The sequence below is a fragment of the Ranitomeya imitator genome, chromosome 5 (genome assembly GCF_032444005.1).
Source record: "Ranitomeya imitator isolate aRanImi1 chromosome 5, aRanImi1.pri, whole genome shotgun sequence".
Classification (NCBI taxonomy): Eukaryota; Metazoa; Chordata; class Amphibia; order Anura; family Dendrobatidae; genus Ranitomeya; species Ranitomeya imitator.
Genome location: NC_091286.1, coordinates 706,305,011 through 706,320,133, shown reverse-complemented (window position 1 = coordinate 706,320,133; position 15,123 = coordinate 706,305,011). Strand labels below are relative to the sequence as shown.

General features: G+C 44.4%; 1 protein-coding gene across 2 annotated transcripts in view; it reads left to right on the top strand.

The window, feature by feature from the left end:
* LOC138638877 (WAP four-disulfide core domain protein 8-like) overlaps positions 1 to 15,123 on the top strand; it is a 78,562-nt gene that overhangs the window by 13,289 nt on the left and 50,150 nt on the right. Inside the window, exons 1-2 of one of the 2 annotated variants that reach the window (XM_069728580.1) lie at positions 1,957 to 2,601; positions 3,240 to 3,372. In XM_069728580.1, the coding sequence (XP_069584681.1) occupies positions 3,249 to 3,372 (124 nt within the window). In that variant the 5' untranslated portion in view covers positions 1,957 to 2,601; positions 3,240 to 3,248. Of the gene's footprint in view, positions 1 to 1,956; positions 2,602 to 3,239; positions 3,373 to 15,123 lie in introns of those variants that run through there. The other variant, XM_069728581.1, reaches the window with a different exon arrangement.

The window sequence follows — 15,123 nt, the reverse complement described above, 5'->3', positions numbered from 1 at the left end:
TATGATTGTCTGTAGGTCACCGGTGTGGTGGTGTGCAGGTACACGCGTACAAAAGCCGGCAGCACTTTGGACGGAGCGTGTATCTGCTGCGTCCAAAGCACTGTCTTTACGGAACATATAAACATACCTTAAAAGATACGAGTGAGATATTGGATGCCAAAGACTCACATAATCTAGAAGAAAGGCTCAAAACAACTTCAAACTCAGATCTCAGCTGCTGTGTCACGTTTGTAAAAAAACAACAAAAAAAAGATTTAATGTGCAACATCTCTGCACATAGAATAATTTCAACGGAACTAAATGAAAAGGTTGGATATAGCAGACTGTATCACACACCAAACTCTCCCCGCTCCAATCTGTCCTGAATGCTGCTGCCAGGATCATATTCCTCACCAACCGTTACACCGATGCCTCTACCTTGTGCCAGTCATTACACTGGCTACCCATCCACTCCAGAATCCAGTAAAAAACTATTACCCTCATCCACAAAGCACTCCATGGCTCAGCACCACCCTACATCTCCTCTCTGGTCTCAGTCTACCACCCTACCCGTGCCCTCCGCTCCGCTTATGACCTCAGGTTAGCATCCTCAATAATCAGAACCTCCCACTCCTGTCTCCAAGACTTTACACGTGCTGCGCCGATTCTTTGGAATGCACTACCCAGGTTAATACGATTAATCCCCAATCCACACAGTTTTAAGCGTGCCCTAAAAACATATTTGTTCAGATTGGCCTACTGCCTCAATGCATTAACCTAACTATCCCTGTGTGGCCCATTAAAAAAAAAAAAAACATAATCAGGTTCCTCGCATCATGTTCTCATACACTTTATGCAGTTAATAGCCCTCTGTGTCTGTACTGCTACATACTTAGGCTGATAACCGGTTCATGCAGCTTTACATGAACACCCGAGCCTTACACTATGGCCGGTCCGAATAACTAAAGCAATTGTTACCATCCACCTCTCGTGTCTCCCCTTTTCCTATAGTTTGTAGCTTGCGAGCAGCAGGGCCCTCATTCCTCTTGGTATCTGTTTTGAACTGTGTTTATTGTTATGCTGTAATGTCTATTGTCTGTACAAGTCCCCTCTATAAATTGTAAAGCGCTGCGGAATGTGTTGGCGCTATATAAATAAAATTATTATTATTTATCGGAAAAATGATATTTTTTTAATGGGCTTTAGGTCTGCAGACAGCTTCATATCACCGCCACAACAAGACAATGTGTGATACAGCGGGTTGTTTCACATTCAGGAACAGAAAAAATTCATTTTTTTCTGCAATGTGCCTTAGGTCTGAAGACAGTTTTATATCACCACAGCAATAAATGACAAGGTGGGATACAGCAGGCTTTTTCACATTTAGCTATTGAAAACATATTATTTAATATGCTATACTCGTGCATGGAGCACAATAAAAGCAGTGCACAACACACTTGTGGGCCATTTGCCTGCTGGCTTTGTCTGAGAACCTTAGTAATGTCCCCTCCAAAAAAAATAAAAAATCTGGAAGGTAAATTTTCCAGCCACACTGGACACTATCGAGCTTCACTATCTGACTGATATACGACCACCTAACTAAATAGCTGAAATATTGATGCAAACAGTGGCAGCGTCAGGAGCAGCATCACTGTGCTGTATTGGTGTCAAAATGGCTCTAAAATCATATGTCAGATATTTATATGAAGAGGAACATGTGAATTCCGCAGCCAATGACACAAGCTGTGGTGTCAGGACATTGTGGGTGTTTCCTGCATCCTGATTGGCTAGCCACACTGTGCAAATGTAAGGAGGTCGACAAGATGATGGGTACCTGTATGCTGGGTCCAGAACTAAAAGGGCTGCATCCTCTGTTTCCGGGGGGAAGCTTGCGAGAGCCGGACCTTCCCCTGCAGCCTGGGGGAAGCCCTAGTGAGATGCAGTTTCCTGCTGTCCCAGGGTGGAGGGGAGAACCAAAAAAGGGTGCACAGCGTCAGAAGGGGAGGAGGAAAAGGCGCGTGAAGCCGGAGAGCCTGGTGCCGGCGGATTGGAGTGCAGAGGGCAGCACAGAGAGGAGTGCACAGAGCGGTGAGCGGCACACGCTGCTTCCTCCACCAGAGGGTACCGGTATGGCGACGGGCCATATAGAAGGAGCCCCAGTTGCCAGGAGAGAGAGCCGTGCCAGTGGAGAGAGTGAGAGCTCCTGCTTCAGGGCAGCTAGCAGCTAAGGCGCACGCCCGGCCGTGAGAGAGACAGACGGCAGAGATTCTGACGAGAAGCCCGTCGTGTGCAGGTCAGCACCCGGACATCGAGGTGCCAATCGCTCTGTAACAGTCAGTAAGACTGTGACCTGGTCATGCTGTTTCATGAATCCCCAGTGCATATTCGTCGAGCCTCGCCTAATTCTGACAGGACTTTGGCATATACCTTGCCGGCCACCGAAGTCTCTTTACTGTAGACTCCACAGGACGTTTCAAAGACTAAAAGTTGCCAGCTGGGAATGGATCATCGCTTTCTTCAGGACCACACCGGATCCACGTTGCGTCAACGGCTGTTGGCGTCATTATCTATTCTGGAACCGTTCCTGTCAGGAAGATGCCGGATGGATAAGTGACTTTATTGGTAACGACTTTCTTTGTTTTACCTGCGTTGATTTTTTTTTCCCAACCAAACCCCTGTATTCCCTATTCTGCCTACATTTTACCTCAGGTTTTCCCTATTCTGCCTAGATCTAACTTCATGTTTTCTCTATCTCTCTGCGTGGAAAAAAATGACTGCTGTGTTTCCAAGAACGCGGCGTCTCTGAGCTCTGCAACCCCCCTCCCCTCATCAAACACATGCCAAACGCTCATGATACACCACCATTATCGCTGCTAAAGTGCTGAAAATATTTTTGTGGCAATGCAAATATTGTCATGCACTTTTACCGAATGTTACCGATTTTTACCAATTTTATAAAATTTTTACTCGGGTTTCCCATCACGAATCTGAATCTGCCATATTCATGCCGAATTTGTTTGGCGATTGTTTTCTGATCAAATTCGCTCATCTCTAGTCATAAGTTCATAACCTTGCTTCAATTTTCACTATCGACTATGAAATAGCTTATAGATGTTACAATTATGTACGTCCATGACACAGAACATTGTGAAAACTTGAGACAACAGGTTCTGCCATGTTCTTCCTTTGTTACTTACTTTTCTGATTGGTACAGTGTATACATACCAGACACCTAACAAATGTCTCTTCAATGTCTCCAGCTTTCTTCCATGTCTCCTGTAACCAGCCTCGTCTTGTTGCTCACCTTCAGCTACCTGAGCTCTTCAGTAGTACTGGAGTACGACTCGGACCCCACAGTAGTGAAACATGGCACATATGAGGGAAGTACACGTGGTGAGTAACCAAACTGCAAGTAGACTCCCTGGACCATGGTGAGTAACCAACGTACAGGTAGGCTCCCTGGACCACGGTGAGTAGCCAATGTACAGGTAGACTCCCTGGACCATGATGATTAACCAATGTGCAGGTAGACTCCCTGGACCATGGTGAGTAACCATTGTACAGGTAGACTCCCTGGACCATGGTGATTAACCAATGTGCAGGTAGACTCCCTGGGCCATGGTGAGTAACCAATGTGCAGGTAGACTCCCTGGACCATGGTGAGTAACCAATGTGCAGGTAGACTCCCTGGACCATGGTGAGTAACCAACGTACAGGTAGGCTCCCTGGACCATGGTGAGTAACCATTGTACAGGTAGACTCCCTGGACCATGGTGATTAACCAATGTGCAGGTAGACTCCCTGGGCCATGGTGAGTAACCAATGTGCAGGTAGACTCCCTGGACCATGGTGAGTAACCAATGTGCAGGTAGTCTCTCTGGACCATGGTGAGTAACCAATGTACAGGTAGACTCCCTGGACCATGGTGAGTAGCCAATGTGCAGGTAAACTCCCTGGACCATGGTGAGTATCCAATGTGCAGGTAGACTCCCTGGACCATGGTGATTAACCAATGTGCAGGTAGACTCCCTGGACCATGGTGAGTAACCAATGTGCAGGTAGACTCCCTGGACCATGGTGATTAACCAATGTGCAGGTAGACTCCCTGGACCATGGTGATTAACCAATGTGCAGGTAGACTCCCTGGGCCATGGTGAGTAACCAATGTGCAGGTAGACTCCCTGGACCATGGTGAGTAACCAATGTGCAGGTAGTCTCTCTGGACCATGGTGAGTAACCAATGTACAGGTAGACTCCCTGGACCATGGTGAGTAGCCAATGTGCAGGTAAACTCCCTGGACCATGGTGATTAACCAATGTGCAGGTAGACTCCCTGGACCATGGTGAGTAACCAATGTGCAGGTAGACTCCCTGGACCATGGTGAGTAACCAATGTGCAGGTAGACTCCCTGGACCATGGTGAGTAACCAATGTGCAGGTAGACTCCCTGGGCCATGGTGAGTAACCAATGTGCAGGTAGTCTCTCTGGACCATGGTGAGTAACCAATGTGCAGGTAGACTCCCCGGACTTTTTCATAGAACATCTAATCCATGGTCACCAGACCTGGAGAAGACCACATTATGTTTGGTTTAAGTTCTCCATTTAGCTTAAAAAGGATTCCCTTCCTTAGAACTCACTCAGACAACAGTGATTTTCTCATTCTCGAACGCTTGCATCTTCATCAGTGTTTTCTTTTTATCAGAGTCATCAGAACAGAGAACTTATGGAGGTTTCTCCAGCTTCTCCTACCAGTCTGTGAAAAATGGTCAAATCTCTTTTATGTTGATCACTCAGTCAGAGGAAATACATTGGTCATGTAAACTGCCCATAGACTGTCAGAAATACGAGAACGATCTGTGAAAAACAGTGACGTCTGAATGAGCCTTAAGACGCATGTAACTCCAAATGCAAATATGAGGAAGAAGTGGTGCAGACACTCAACGTCCCATTTATGCTCTTTATTTGGAAATCACATAAAAACATCAAGGAAGTGTGAAGAGGAGACGCCACAGATGACGGCCGTTTCACGCCGGTGTGCGCTTCTACGAGTCCCCCAGAAGCGCACACCGGCACGATGCGGCCAAATAAAGGACATACCGGTATATGGGACAGTGAGTGCCTGCACCACTTCTTCCTCATGCTTGCATTTGGAGCTACCCTCTTGAAATATACATGGAGTGGCACCCGAGGTCCCGGAGCCGGCATCTATTCACAGTCCTGGAGCAGTGCAGCTATGCCCGGCCATTCTGATCACTCCTACTAAGATGCCTATAAGGCTATGTTCACACTAGATGTTTTGTTCAGCATTTTTTTTTTTCTGCAGCAAAACCTGCTGTCTCGGCATTAAAAAACTTGCCTCAAAAAGCAGGTTCTGATTGGTTTTTGTTGCATTTTTTGTTACATTTTTGACGAGCTACATTTGTGCCTTGTGCATTCCAATAAAGTTTAGTGCAAAAAAAAGAAAAAAAATCTGATTCGACTTCACGAGGTTTTGGCTCAAAAAATGCAGCAAAAACTTATATATGCATTTTTTGCAGTTTTTTTTTTTCTGCTTTTTTTTTTCATCAACCACTAATAGTGTGAACATAGCTTAGAGTTCTGTGACACTTCACTACCTTTGATATTCATGTATGTCAGGTAGTGCCCACTAGGGTTGAGCGAAACGGGTCGGCCATTTTCAGAAGTCGCCGACTTTTGGCAAAGTCAGGTTTCATGAAACCTGACCCGACCCCTGTGTGGGGTCGGCCATGAGGTCGACGATCTTCTGAATCTGGTATCGGAATTCCGATACCGAGTTCCGATATGTTTGCAATATCGGAAATCGGTATCGGAATCCATATTTAAGCGTAAAATAAATAATTAAAATAAAAAAATATTGCTATACTCACCCTCTGACGCGCCCTGGTACTAACCGGCAGCCTTTCTTCCTTCGAATCAGCGCGTGAAGGACCTTAGATGACGTCGCGGCTTGTGATTGGTCGCGCGACCGCCCATGTGACCGCTCACGCGACCAATCACAAGCCGCGACGTCACCGAAGGTCCTTCAAGCGCTGATTCTTAGGAAGGAAGGCTGCCGGAAAGAAGCAGGGCGCGTCCGAGGGCGAGTATATTTTTATTAGGTATATACTCACCCTCGGATGCACTGATGGCGTCCACACTGATGGCGTCCACACTGATGGCATCCACAATGGTGGCATTCACAATGATGGCGTCCACAATGGCGGCATTCACAATGGTGGCGTCCACACTGATGGCGTCCACACTGATGGCGTCCACACTGGTGGCATTCACAATGGTGGCATTCACAATGATGGCGTCCACACTGATGGCATTCACAATGATAACGTCCACACTGATGGCATCCACAATGGTGGCATTCACAATGATGGTGTCCACACTGATGGCATCCACAATGGTGGCATTCACAATGATGGTGTCCACACTGATGGCATCCACAATGGTGGCATTCACAATGATGGCGTCCACAATGGCGGCATTCACAATGGTGGCATCCACACAGATGGCGTCCACACTGATGGCGTCCACACTGGTGGCATTCACAATGGTGGCATTCACAATGATGGCGTCCACACTGATGGTATTCACAATGATGACGTCCACACTGATGGCATCCACAATGGTGGCATTCACAATGATGGTGTCCACACTGATGGCATCCACAATGGTGGCATTCACAATGATGGTGTCCACACTGATGGCATCCACAATGGTGGCATTCACAATGATGGCGTCCACAATGGCAGCATTCACAATGATGGCGTCCACACTGATGGCGTCCACAATGGTGGCATTCACAATGATGGTGTCCACACTGGTGGCATCCACAATGGTGGCATTCACAATGATGGCGTCCACAATGGCAGCGTTCACAATGATGGCGTCCACACTGATGGCGTCCACAATGGTGGCATTCACAATGATGGTGTCCACACTGATGCCATTCACAATGATGGTGTCCACACTGATGGCATCCACAATGATAGCATCCACACTGATGGTGTCCACAATGATGCCATTCACAATGATAGCGTCCACACTGATGGCGTCCACACTGATGGCGTCCACACTGATGCCATTCACAATGATGGTGTCCACACTGATGGCATCCACAATGATAGCATCCACACTGATGGTGTCCACAATGGTGGCATTCACAATGATAGCGTCCACACTGATGGCATCCACAATGGTGGCATTCACAATGATGGTGTCCACACTGGTGGCATCCACACACAATGATCACGTTTCTCATCTCTCATGTGGATGTTTGTAAGTAAAACATTCCTGTTGTGCAATCATTCCTAAAAAATAGAATGAAAAGAAATCACAAAATCTTATGCACAAGAAAATACTGTACTGTTAACTGCCCCCAAAACAAGCCTTATAAACTTATATCAATTGTAAAATAGAAGTGGGGGCAACATTAAAAAATCAGTAAAACCTTTTTGGGGGGGGCATATTTTCTGTCCAATATTAGGAAGATCATCTCTATCTAGGTGACTCTTGCAGGATGGAAGCTTTCAGCAGCTCCATTTTTTTGCATGATGGTTTAACTTAAAGTTGGTTTAAATTTAACAAACTAAAGTTGGTTTAACTTAAATTTAGATCCATCCTTAGGGGTGCACGCAGGTGGGGGTGCACGCAAGCGTCCCAGAATCAAAGTGTCACAGAAGATAAGCGCCGTGATACAGCAGTTATTCCATGGCAAAGAACTAACATCTATCTTCTCTCTTCACACAGGTATAACTTCCCACCTCTGCTTGCTGCGCCATCTGCTGCAATAGACTCTTAGGCCGGCGTCACACTTACGAGTTTTACGGACATATGAGCGCATTAAATACGTCCGTAAAACACACATTACACACGGCCCAATTATTCTCTATGCCCCTGCTCCTATCTGCCGTATTTTACTGATCAGTATTATACGGCTTTCTACGGCCGTAGAAAATCGCAGCATGCTGCGTTTGTCACCGTATTGCGCAAAAAAAAAAAAATCGCCAATGAAAGTCTATGGAAGCCCGAAAAATACGGATTACACACGGACCAGCAGTGTGACTTGTGAGAAATACGCAGCGGTGTTAGAGAGAAAAGCCGGTAATTCAGTGCGGTGTACAGTAAAATCACACTGACAGCTTACAATAGAATAGGTAGAATAAATGTGTACACATAGAATAGGTATATATATATATATATATATATATATATATATGTCAGGGAGACACATATATGTATATATATTATTACTTCATACAGCGCTAGATAGCTTTAAAGCCGGCAATTCAGTGCGGTGTACAGTAAAATCACACTGACAGCTTACAATAGAATAGGTAGAATAAATGTGTACACATAGGAGATATATATATATATATATATATATATATATATATATATATATATATATGTCAGGGAGACACATATATGTATATATATTATTACTTCATACAGCGCTAGATAGCTTTAAAGCCGGCAATTCAGTGCGGTGTACAGTAAAATCACACTGACAGCTTACAGCAGAATAGGTAGAATAAATGTGTACACATAGAATAGGTAGATATATATATATATATGTATATAATTCAAAAAGCACAAAATATGAACGGCACTAGGTGTTATCGCAGCAGGAGGTGTAGCCGCAGCCTGAGGATTCCGCTGCAAGACTCCTATAGCGCTTATATAGTCTGCAATGTTCGGGTGGTGCTCAGCATAAAAAGCAGTGAACAAATATCCAAGGAGAAAAAGGAAAAATGCGGCACTCACCCAGGTAGATTGCGAATCAAAGTCCGTTATTCATCGTAACGTAACAACGGACATAGTAAGGAGAGGCGGCTTGGAGAGATCAGCGGTGCGGGGAGAAAGAACAGGACTACGGCCGTTTCGCGCTTGTGCGCTTCCATGGGTCCATGGGCACAATTAAAATCATCATTTCCTTTATAGGGAACTAGACAGCTTGATGTGAACAGGTGTGAGATTTAAAAAAAAACACATTGGTTTGTGTGCAAGAAACAAGATTAACAAGCACAGATACAAATCGGCATTATGAGCCACATAACATGAGGGAGCCAGCACAATGATAATTACAACAATATTGCTACAAAAATATGTAACAAAAATGTTACAAAAATATTACAAAAATATTGTCATGTCCAGTTTATCATTGAGACCAATGGGCCCTTGCGCATTGGTCTCCATGATCCAACGTGCCTCGCGCTGTAATAGAATTTTCTTGCGGTCACCACCTGTTACCGGATTTTTAACCACCTCAAGACCTGCGAATTGTAAACACATTTGGATTCGCATTGTGGTGATCCCGCATATGTTTAATAAAGCGCGGGCGACCCTTCCCGGACGTTATAGAATTGCAGTGCTCACTAAATCTCGTGACCATGGGACGTATTGTTTTACCAATATAATAAAACTGGCATGGGCAGAGGATGAAATAGACCACATATGGAGTTTTGCACGTAATTAAGTCTCTGACTGTATGACAAACTGAGCCTATGCGAATCGGATTTTTCAGAAGTCTTAAATGGCGGAATTTACAGTTGCCACATTTGTGATTACCCATAGGTTGATGTTTCGTGAGCCAATTATTTTCTATTGCGGGGAGACGATTTTTAATCAGTGAATCCCCTAAATTTCTCGTACGCCTATACCCAAACCTTGGGCGATTCATGGTCAGAGAAGATAATTCTCTGTCAGATTGCAAAATGTGCCAATTTCTGTTGATGGCTGCGTAGATCTCTTTGTCAATCGGACTGTGGCTAAACGTAAATGTGAACCTGTGCTGCTCATTAGGGGAGACGTTTGGTGTTGTTTTGCGTCTTTTTAATAAATCGTTTTGAGTTAATTGCACCACCCTACGTTCCGCTTTTGCTAAAATATCTGGTGGGTAGTTTCTGTTTAGGAGATTAGTCTTTAACTCTGCAATTTGTTGGCCGAATAATTCCTCGTTATTATTGATTTTTCTGTATCGCACCATCTGACTATAGGGTATGCTGTTTTTGGTATGGAATGGGTGGGCACTGTTAAAGTGAAGAAGACTATTAGTAGCAGACGATTTTTTATGTACTTTTGTAGTGAGCATGCCATCTAATATCTGAATTTTCACGTCCAAAAACTCTAATTCGTTTCCCCCAAAACAGGCGGTAAATTGCATATTGTCATCATTTATAGTATTAAGATGGGAAACGAAAGAATTAAACACATTCTCCGAACCATCCCAGACAATAAAAATGTCATCCGCGAATCTCAGGTACAATCGTATTAACTTTAGAAAGGGATTTGTCACGGCCGTTATATATTTCTCCTCGAAGACAGCTAAAAATAGATTAGCGAATACACAAGCGACGGGCGTCCCCATCGCAGTTCCGGTGCGTTGAAGGAACCATTTCTCACCAAACTTAAAGGCATTATGTGATAAGACAAATTCCAGACTCTCTATGATAAACGCAAAAAATCTCCTGAGTCCTTAATAAATGATGATTTTAATTGTGCCCATGGACCCGTGAAAGCGCACAAGCGCGAAACGATCGTAGTCCTGTTCTTTCTCCCCGCACCGCTGATCTCTCCAAGCCGCCTCTCCTTACTATGTCCGTTGTTACGTTACGATGAATAAAGGACTTTGATTCGCAATCTACCTGGGTGAGTGCCGCATTTTCCTTTTTCTCCTTGGATATCTATATACAGGTCCTTCTCAAAAAATTAGCATATAGTGTTAAATTTCATTATTTACCATAATGTAATGATTACAATTAAACTTTCATATATTATAGATTCATTATCCACCAACTGAAATTTGTCAGGTCTTTTATTGTTTTAATACTGATGATTTTGGCATACAACTCCTGATAACCCAAAAACCTGTCTCAATAAATTAGCATATTTCACCCATCCAATCAAATAAAAGTGTTTTTTAATAACAAACAAAAAAACCATCAAATAATAATGTTCAGTTATGCACTCAATACTTGGTGGGGAATCCTTTGGCAGAAATGACTGCTTCAATGCGGCGTGGCATGGAGGCAATCAGCCTGTGACACTGCTGAGATGTTATGGAGGCCCAGGATGCTTCAATAGCGGCCTTAAGCTCATCCAGAGTGTTGGGTCTTGCGTCTCTCAACTTTCTCTTCACAATATCCCACAGATTCTCTATGGGGTTCAGGTCAGGAGAGTTGGCAGGCCAATTGAGCACAGTAATACCATGGTCAGTAAACCATTTACCAGTGGTTTTGGCACTGTGAGCAGGTGCCAGGTCGTGCTGAAAAATGAAATCTTCATCTCCATAAAGCATTTCAGCCGATGGAAGCATGAAGTGCTCCAAAATCTCCTGATAGCTAGCTGCATTGACCCTGCCCTTGATGAAACACAGTGGACCAACACCAGCAGCTGACATGGCACCCCACACCATCACTGACTGTGGGTACTTGACACTGGACTTCAGGCATTTTGGCATTTCCTTCTCCCCAGTCTTCCTCCAGACTCTGGCACCTTGATTTCCGAATGACATGCAAAATTTGCTTTCATCAGAAAAAAGTACTTGGGACCACTTAGCACCAGTCCAGTGCTGCTTCTCTGTAGCCCAGGTCAGGCGCCTCTGCCGCTGTTTATGGTTCAAAAGTGGCTTTACCTGGGGAATGCGGCACCTGTAGCCCATTTCCTGCACACGCCTGTGCACGGTGGCTCTGGATGTTTCCACACCAGACTCAGTCCACTGCTTCCTCAGGTTCCCCAAGGTCTGGAATCGGTCCTTCTCCACAATCTTCCTCAGGGTCCGGTCTCCTCTTCTCGTTGTACAGCGTTTTCTGCCACATTGTTTCCTTCCAACAGACTTACCATTGAGGTGCCTTGATACAGCACTCTGGAAACAGCCTATTTGTTGAGAAATTTCTTTCTGGGTCTTACCCTCTTGCTTGAGGGTGTCAATGATGGCCTTCTTGACATCTGTCAGGTCGCTAGTCTTAGGCTAGGTTCACACTAGCGTTGCGCCGCCCTGCGTCGGCGACGCAATGCGCGACGCACGTAAAAACGCGCGCAAACGTGCGCAAAAACGCGCGCGTTTTGCGACGCGTGCGTCGTTTTTGATGAAAATCGGACGCACAGAAAATGCTACAATGTAGCGTTTTCTTGCGTCCGACGCTAGCGTCGGAAACGACGCACGTGGCGAAAAACGCCACCAAAACAACGCACGCGTCCCCTATGTTAAACATAGGGGCGCGTCGCCGCTGCGTCGCCGCTGCGTCGCCGGCGCAACAGCGACGCACATTGGCAGAACGCCAATGTGAACGTAGCCTTAGGGTACCGTCACACAGTGCAATTTTCATCACTACGACGGTACGATCCGTGACGCTCCAGCGTCGTAACAATATCGCTCCAGCGTCGTAGACTGCTGTCACACTTTGCAATCTACGACGCTGGAGCGATAATTTCATGACGTATGTGCGATGTAGAAGCCGTTGGTTACTATGCGCACATCGTATACGATATATGTTACACCATGCAATCATGCCGCCACAGCGGGACACTAGACGACGAAAGAAAGTTTCAAACGATCTGCTACGACGTACGATTCTCAGCGGGGTCCCTGATCGCAGGAGCGTGTCAGACATTGCGATATCACTCGAACGTCACAGATATATCGCTCGAACGTCACGAATCGTGCCGTCGTAGCGATCAAAATTTCACTGTGTGACGGTACCCTTACCCATGATGGGGGTTTTGAGTAATGAACCAGGCAGGGAGTTTATGAAAGCCTCAGGTATCTTTTGCATGTGTTTAGAGTTAATTAGTTGATTCAGAAGATTAGGGTAATAGGTCGTTTAGAGAACCTTTTCTTGATATGCTAATTTATTGAGACAGGTTTTTTGGGTTATCAGGAGTTGTATGCCAAAATCATCAGTATTAAAACAATAAAAGACCTGACAAATTTCAGTTGGTGGATAATGAATCTATAATATATGAAAGTTTAATTGTAATCATTACATTATGGTAAATAATGAAATTTAACACTATATGCTAATTTTTTGAGAAGGACCTGTATATAATTGTCTAAGGGTTTTTCCGTCTGTCTTTCTTTCTGTCTGTCTGTCCTGGAAATCCCGCGTCTCTCGACCAATCAGCGACGGGCACAGTATCGACGTAGAAATCCCGCGTCTCTGATTGGTCGAGGCCGCGCTGGATGAAATATTAATATATATATATATATGTATATATATATATTAATATTTCATCCAGCGCGATATAGCAGAAAGCCGGTAATTCAAATGCCGGCTTTTGCTTTCTCCTACCCAAACCCAACATGATATGAGACCTGGTTACATACAGTAAACCATCTCATATCCTTTTTTTTTGCATGTTCCACACTACCAGTGTTAGTAGTGTGTATGTGCAAAATTTGGCCGTTCTAGCTATTAAATTAAAGGGTTAAATGGCGGAAAAAATTGGCGTGGCCTCCCACGCAATTTTCTCCACCAGAGTAGTAAAGCCAGTGACTGAGGGCAGATATTAATAGCCTGGAGAGGGTCCAGGGTTATTGCCCCCCCCCTGGCTAAAAACATCTGCCCCCAGCGATCCCAGAAAAGGCACATGTGTAAGATGCGCCTATTCTGGCACTTGGTCACTCTCTTCCCACTCCCGTGTAGTGGTGGGATATGGGGTAATGAAGGGTTAATGTCACCTTGCTATTGTAAGGTGACATTAAGCCAGATTAATAATGGAGAGGGGTCAATTCTGACACCTATCCATTATTAATCCAATTGTCTGAAAGAGTTAAAAAAAACACAAACACATTATTAAAAAGTATTTTAATGAAATAAACACACCGTTTGTTGTAATATTTTATTGTACGTTCAATCCACTTGCTGAAGTCCCTCGCTCTGAGACAAAGAAAAAATAATAAGCCAACAATATACATACCTTCCGTAGATCTGTAACGTCCCACGTTGTAAATCCATCTGAAGGGGTTAATTTTTTTTACAGCCAGGAGCTCTGCTATAATGCAGCTATGCTCCTGGCAGTAAAACCCCAGCGAATGAATGGAAACTAGGTCAATGACCTGTAGTTACCTTCATTCGCGGTGAGGCGCCCTCTGCTGGATGTCCTTCGAGCGTGGGAGAAATTCAGAAAAGTTCCCAGGCTCGAGTTCATATGAGGACAACCAGCAGAGGGCGCCTCACCGCGAATGAAGGTAACTACAGGTCATTGACCTAGTTTCCATTCATTCGCTGGGGTTTTACAGCCACAAGCACAGCTGCATTAGCAGAGCTCCTGGCTGTAAAAAAAATTAACCCCTTCAGATGGATCTACAACGTGGGACGTGACAGATCCTCGGAAGGTATGTATATTGTTGGTTTATTATTTTTTCTTTGTCACAGAGCGAGGGTCTTCAGCCAGTGGATTGAGCGTACAATAAAATATTACAACAAACGGTGTGTTTATTTCATTAAAATACTTTTTAATAATGTGTGTGTTTTTTTTAACTCTTTCATACAATTGGATTAATAATGGATAGGTGTCATAATTGACGCCTCTCCATTATTAATCTGGCTTAATGTCACCTTACAATAGCAAGGTGACATTAACCCTTCATTACCCCATATCCCACCGCTACACGGAAATGGGAAGAGAGTGGTCAAGTGCCAGAATAGGCGCATCTTCCAGATGTGCCTTTTCTGGGGTGGCTGGGGGCAGATGTTTTTAGCCGGGGGGGGGCAATAACCATGGACCCTCTCCAGGCTATTAATATCTGCCCTCAGTCACTGGCTGTACTACTCTGGTGGAGAAAATTGCGCGGGATCCCACGCCAATTTTTTCCGCCATTTAACCCTTTAATTTAATAGCTAGAGCACCCAAATTTTGCACATACACATTACTAACATTAGTAGTGTGGAATATGCAAAAAAAATGGGGATATGAGATGATTTACTGTATGTAACCATGTCTCATATCATGTCGGGTTTAGGAAGGAGATAGCAAAAGCCGGCAATTGAATTACCGGCTTTTAAGCTATCTCGCGCTGGATGAAATATTAATATATATATATATATAGGTGTCTCACTAACATATATATATATATAGACAGTATATATGTTTTTATTATTTTTTTAGCACGTGGATCCCTTGTATAT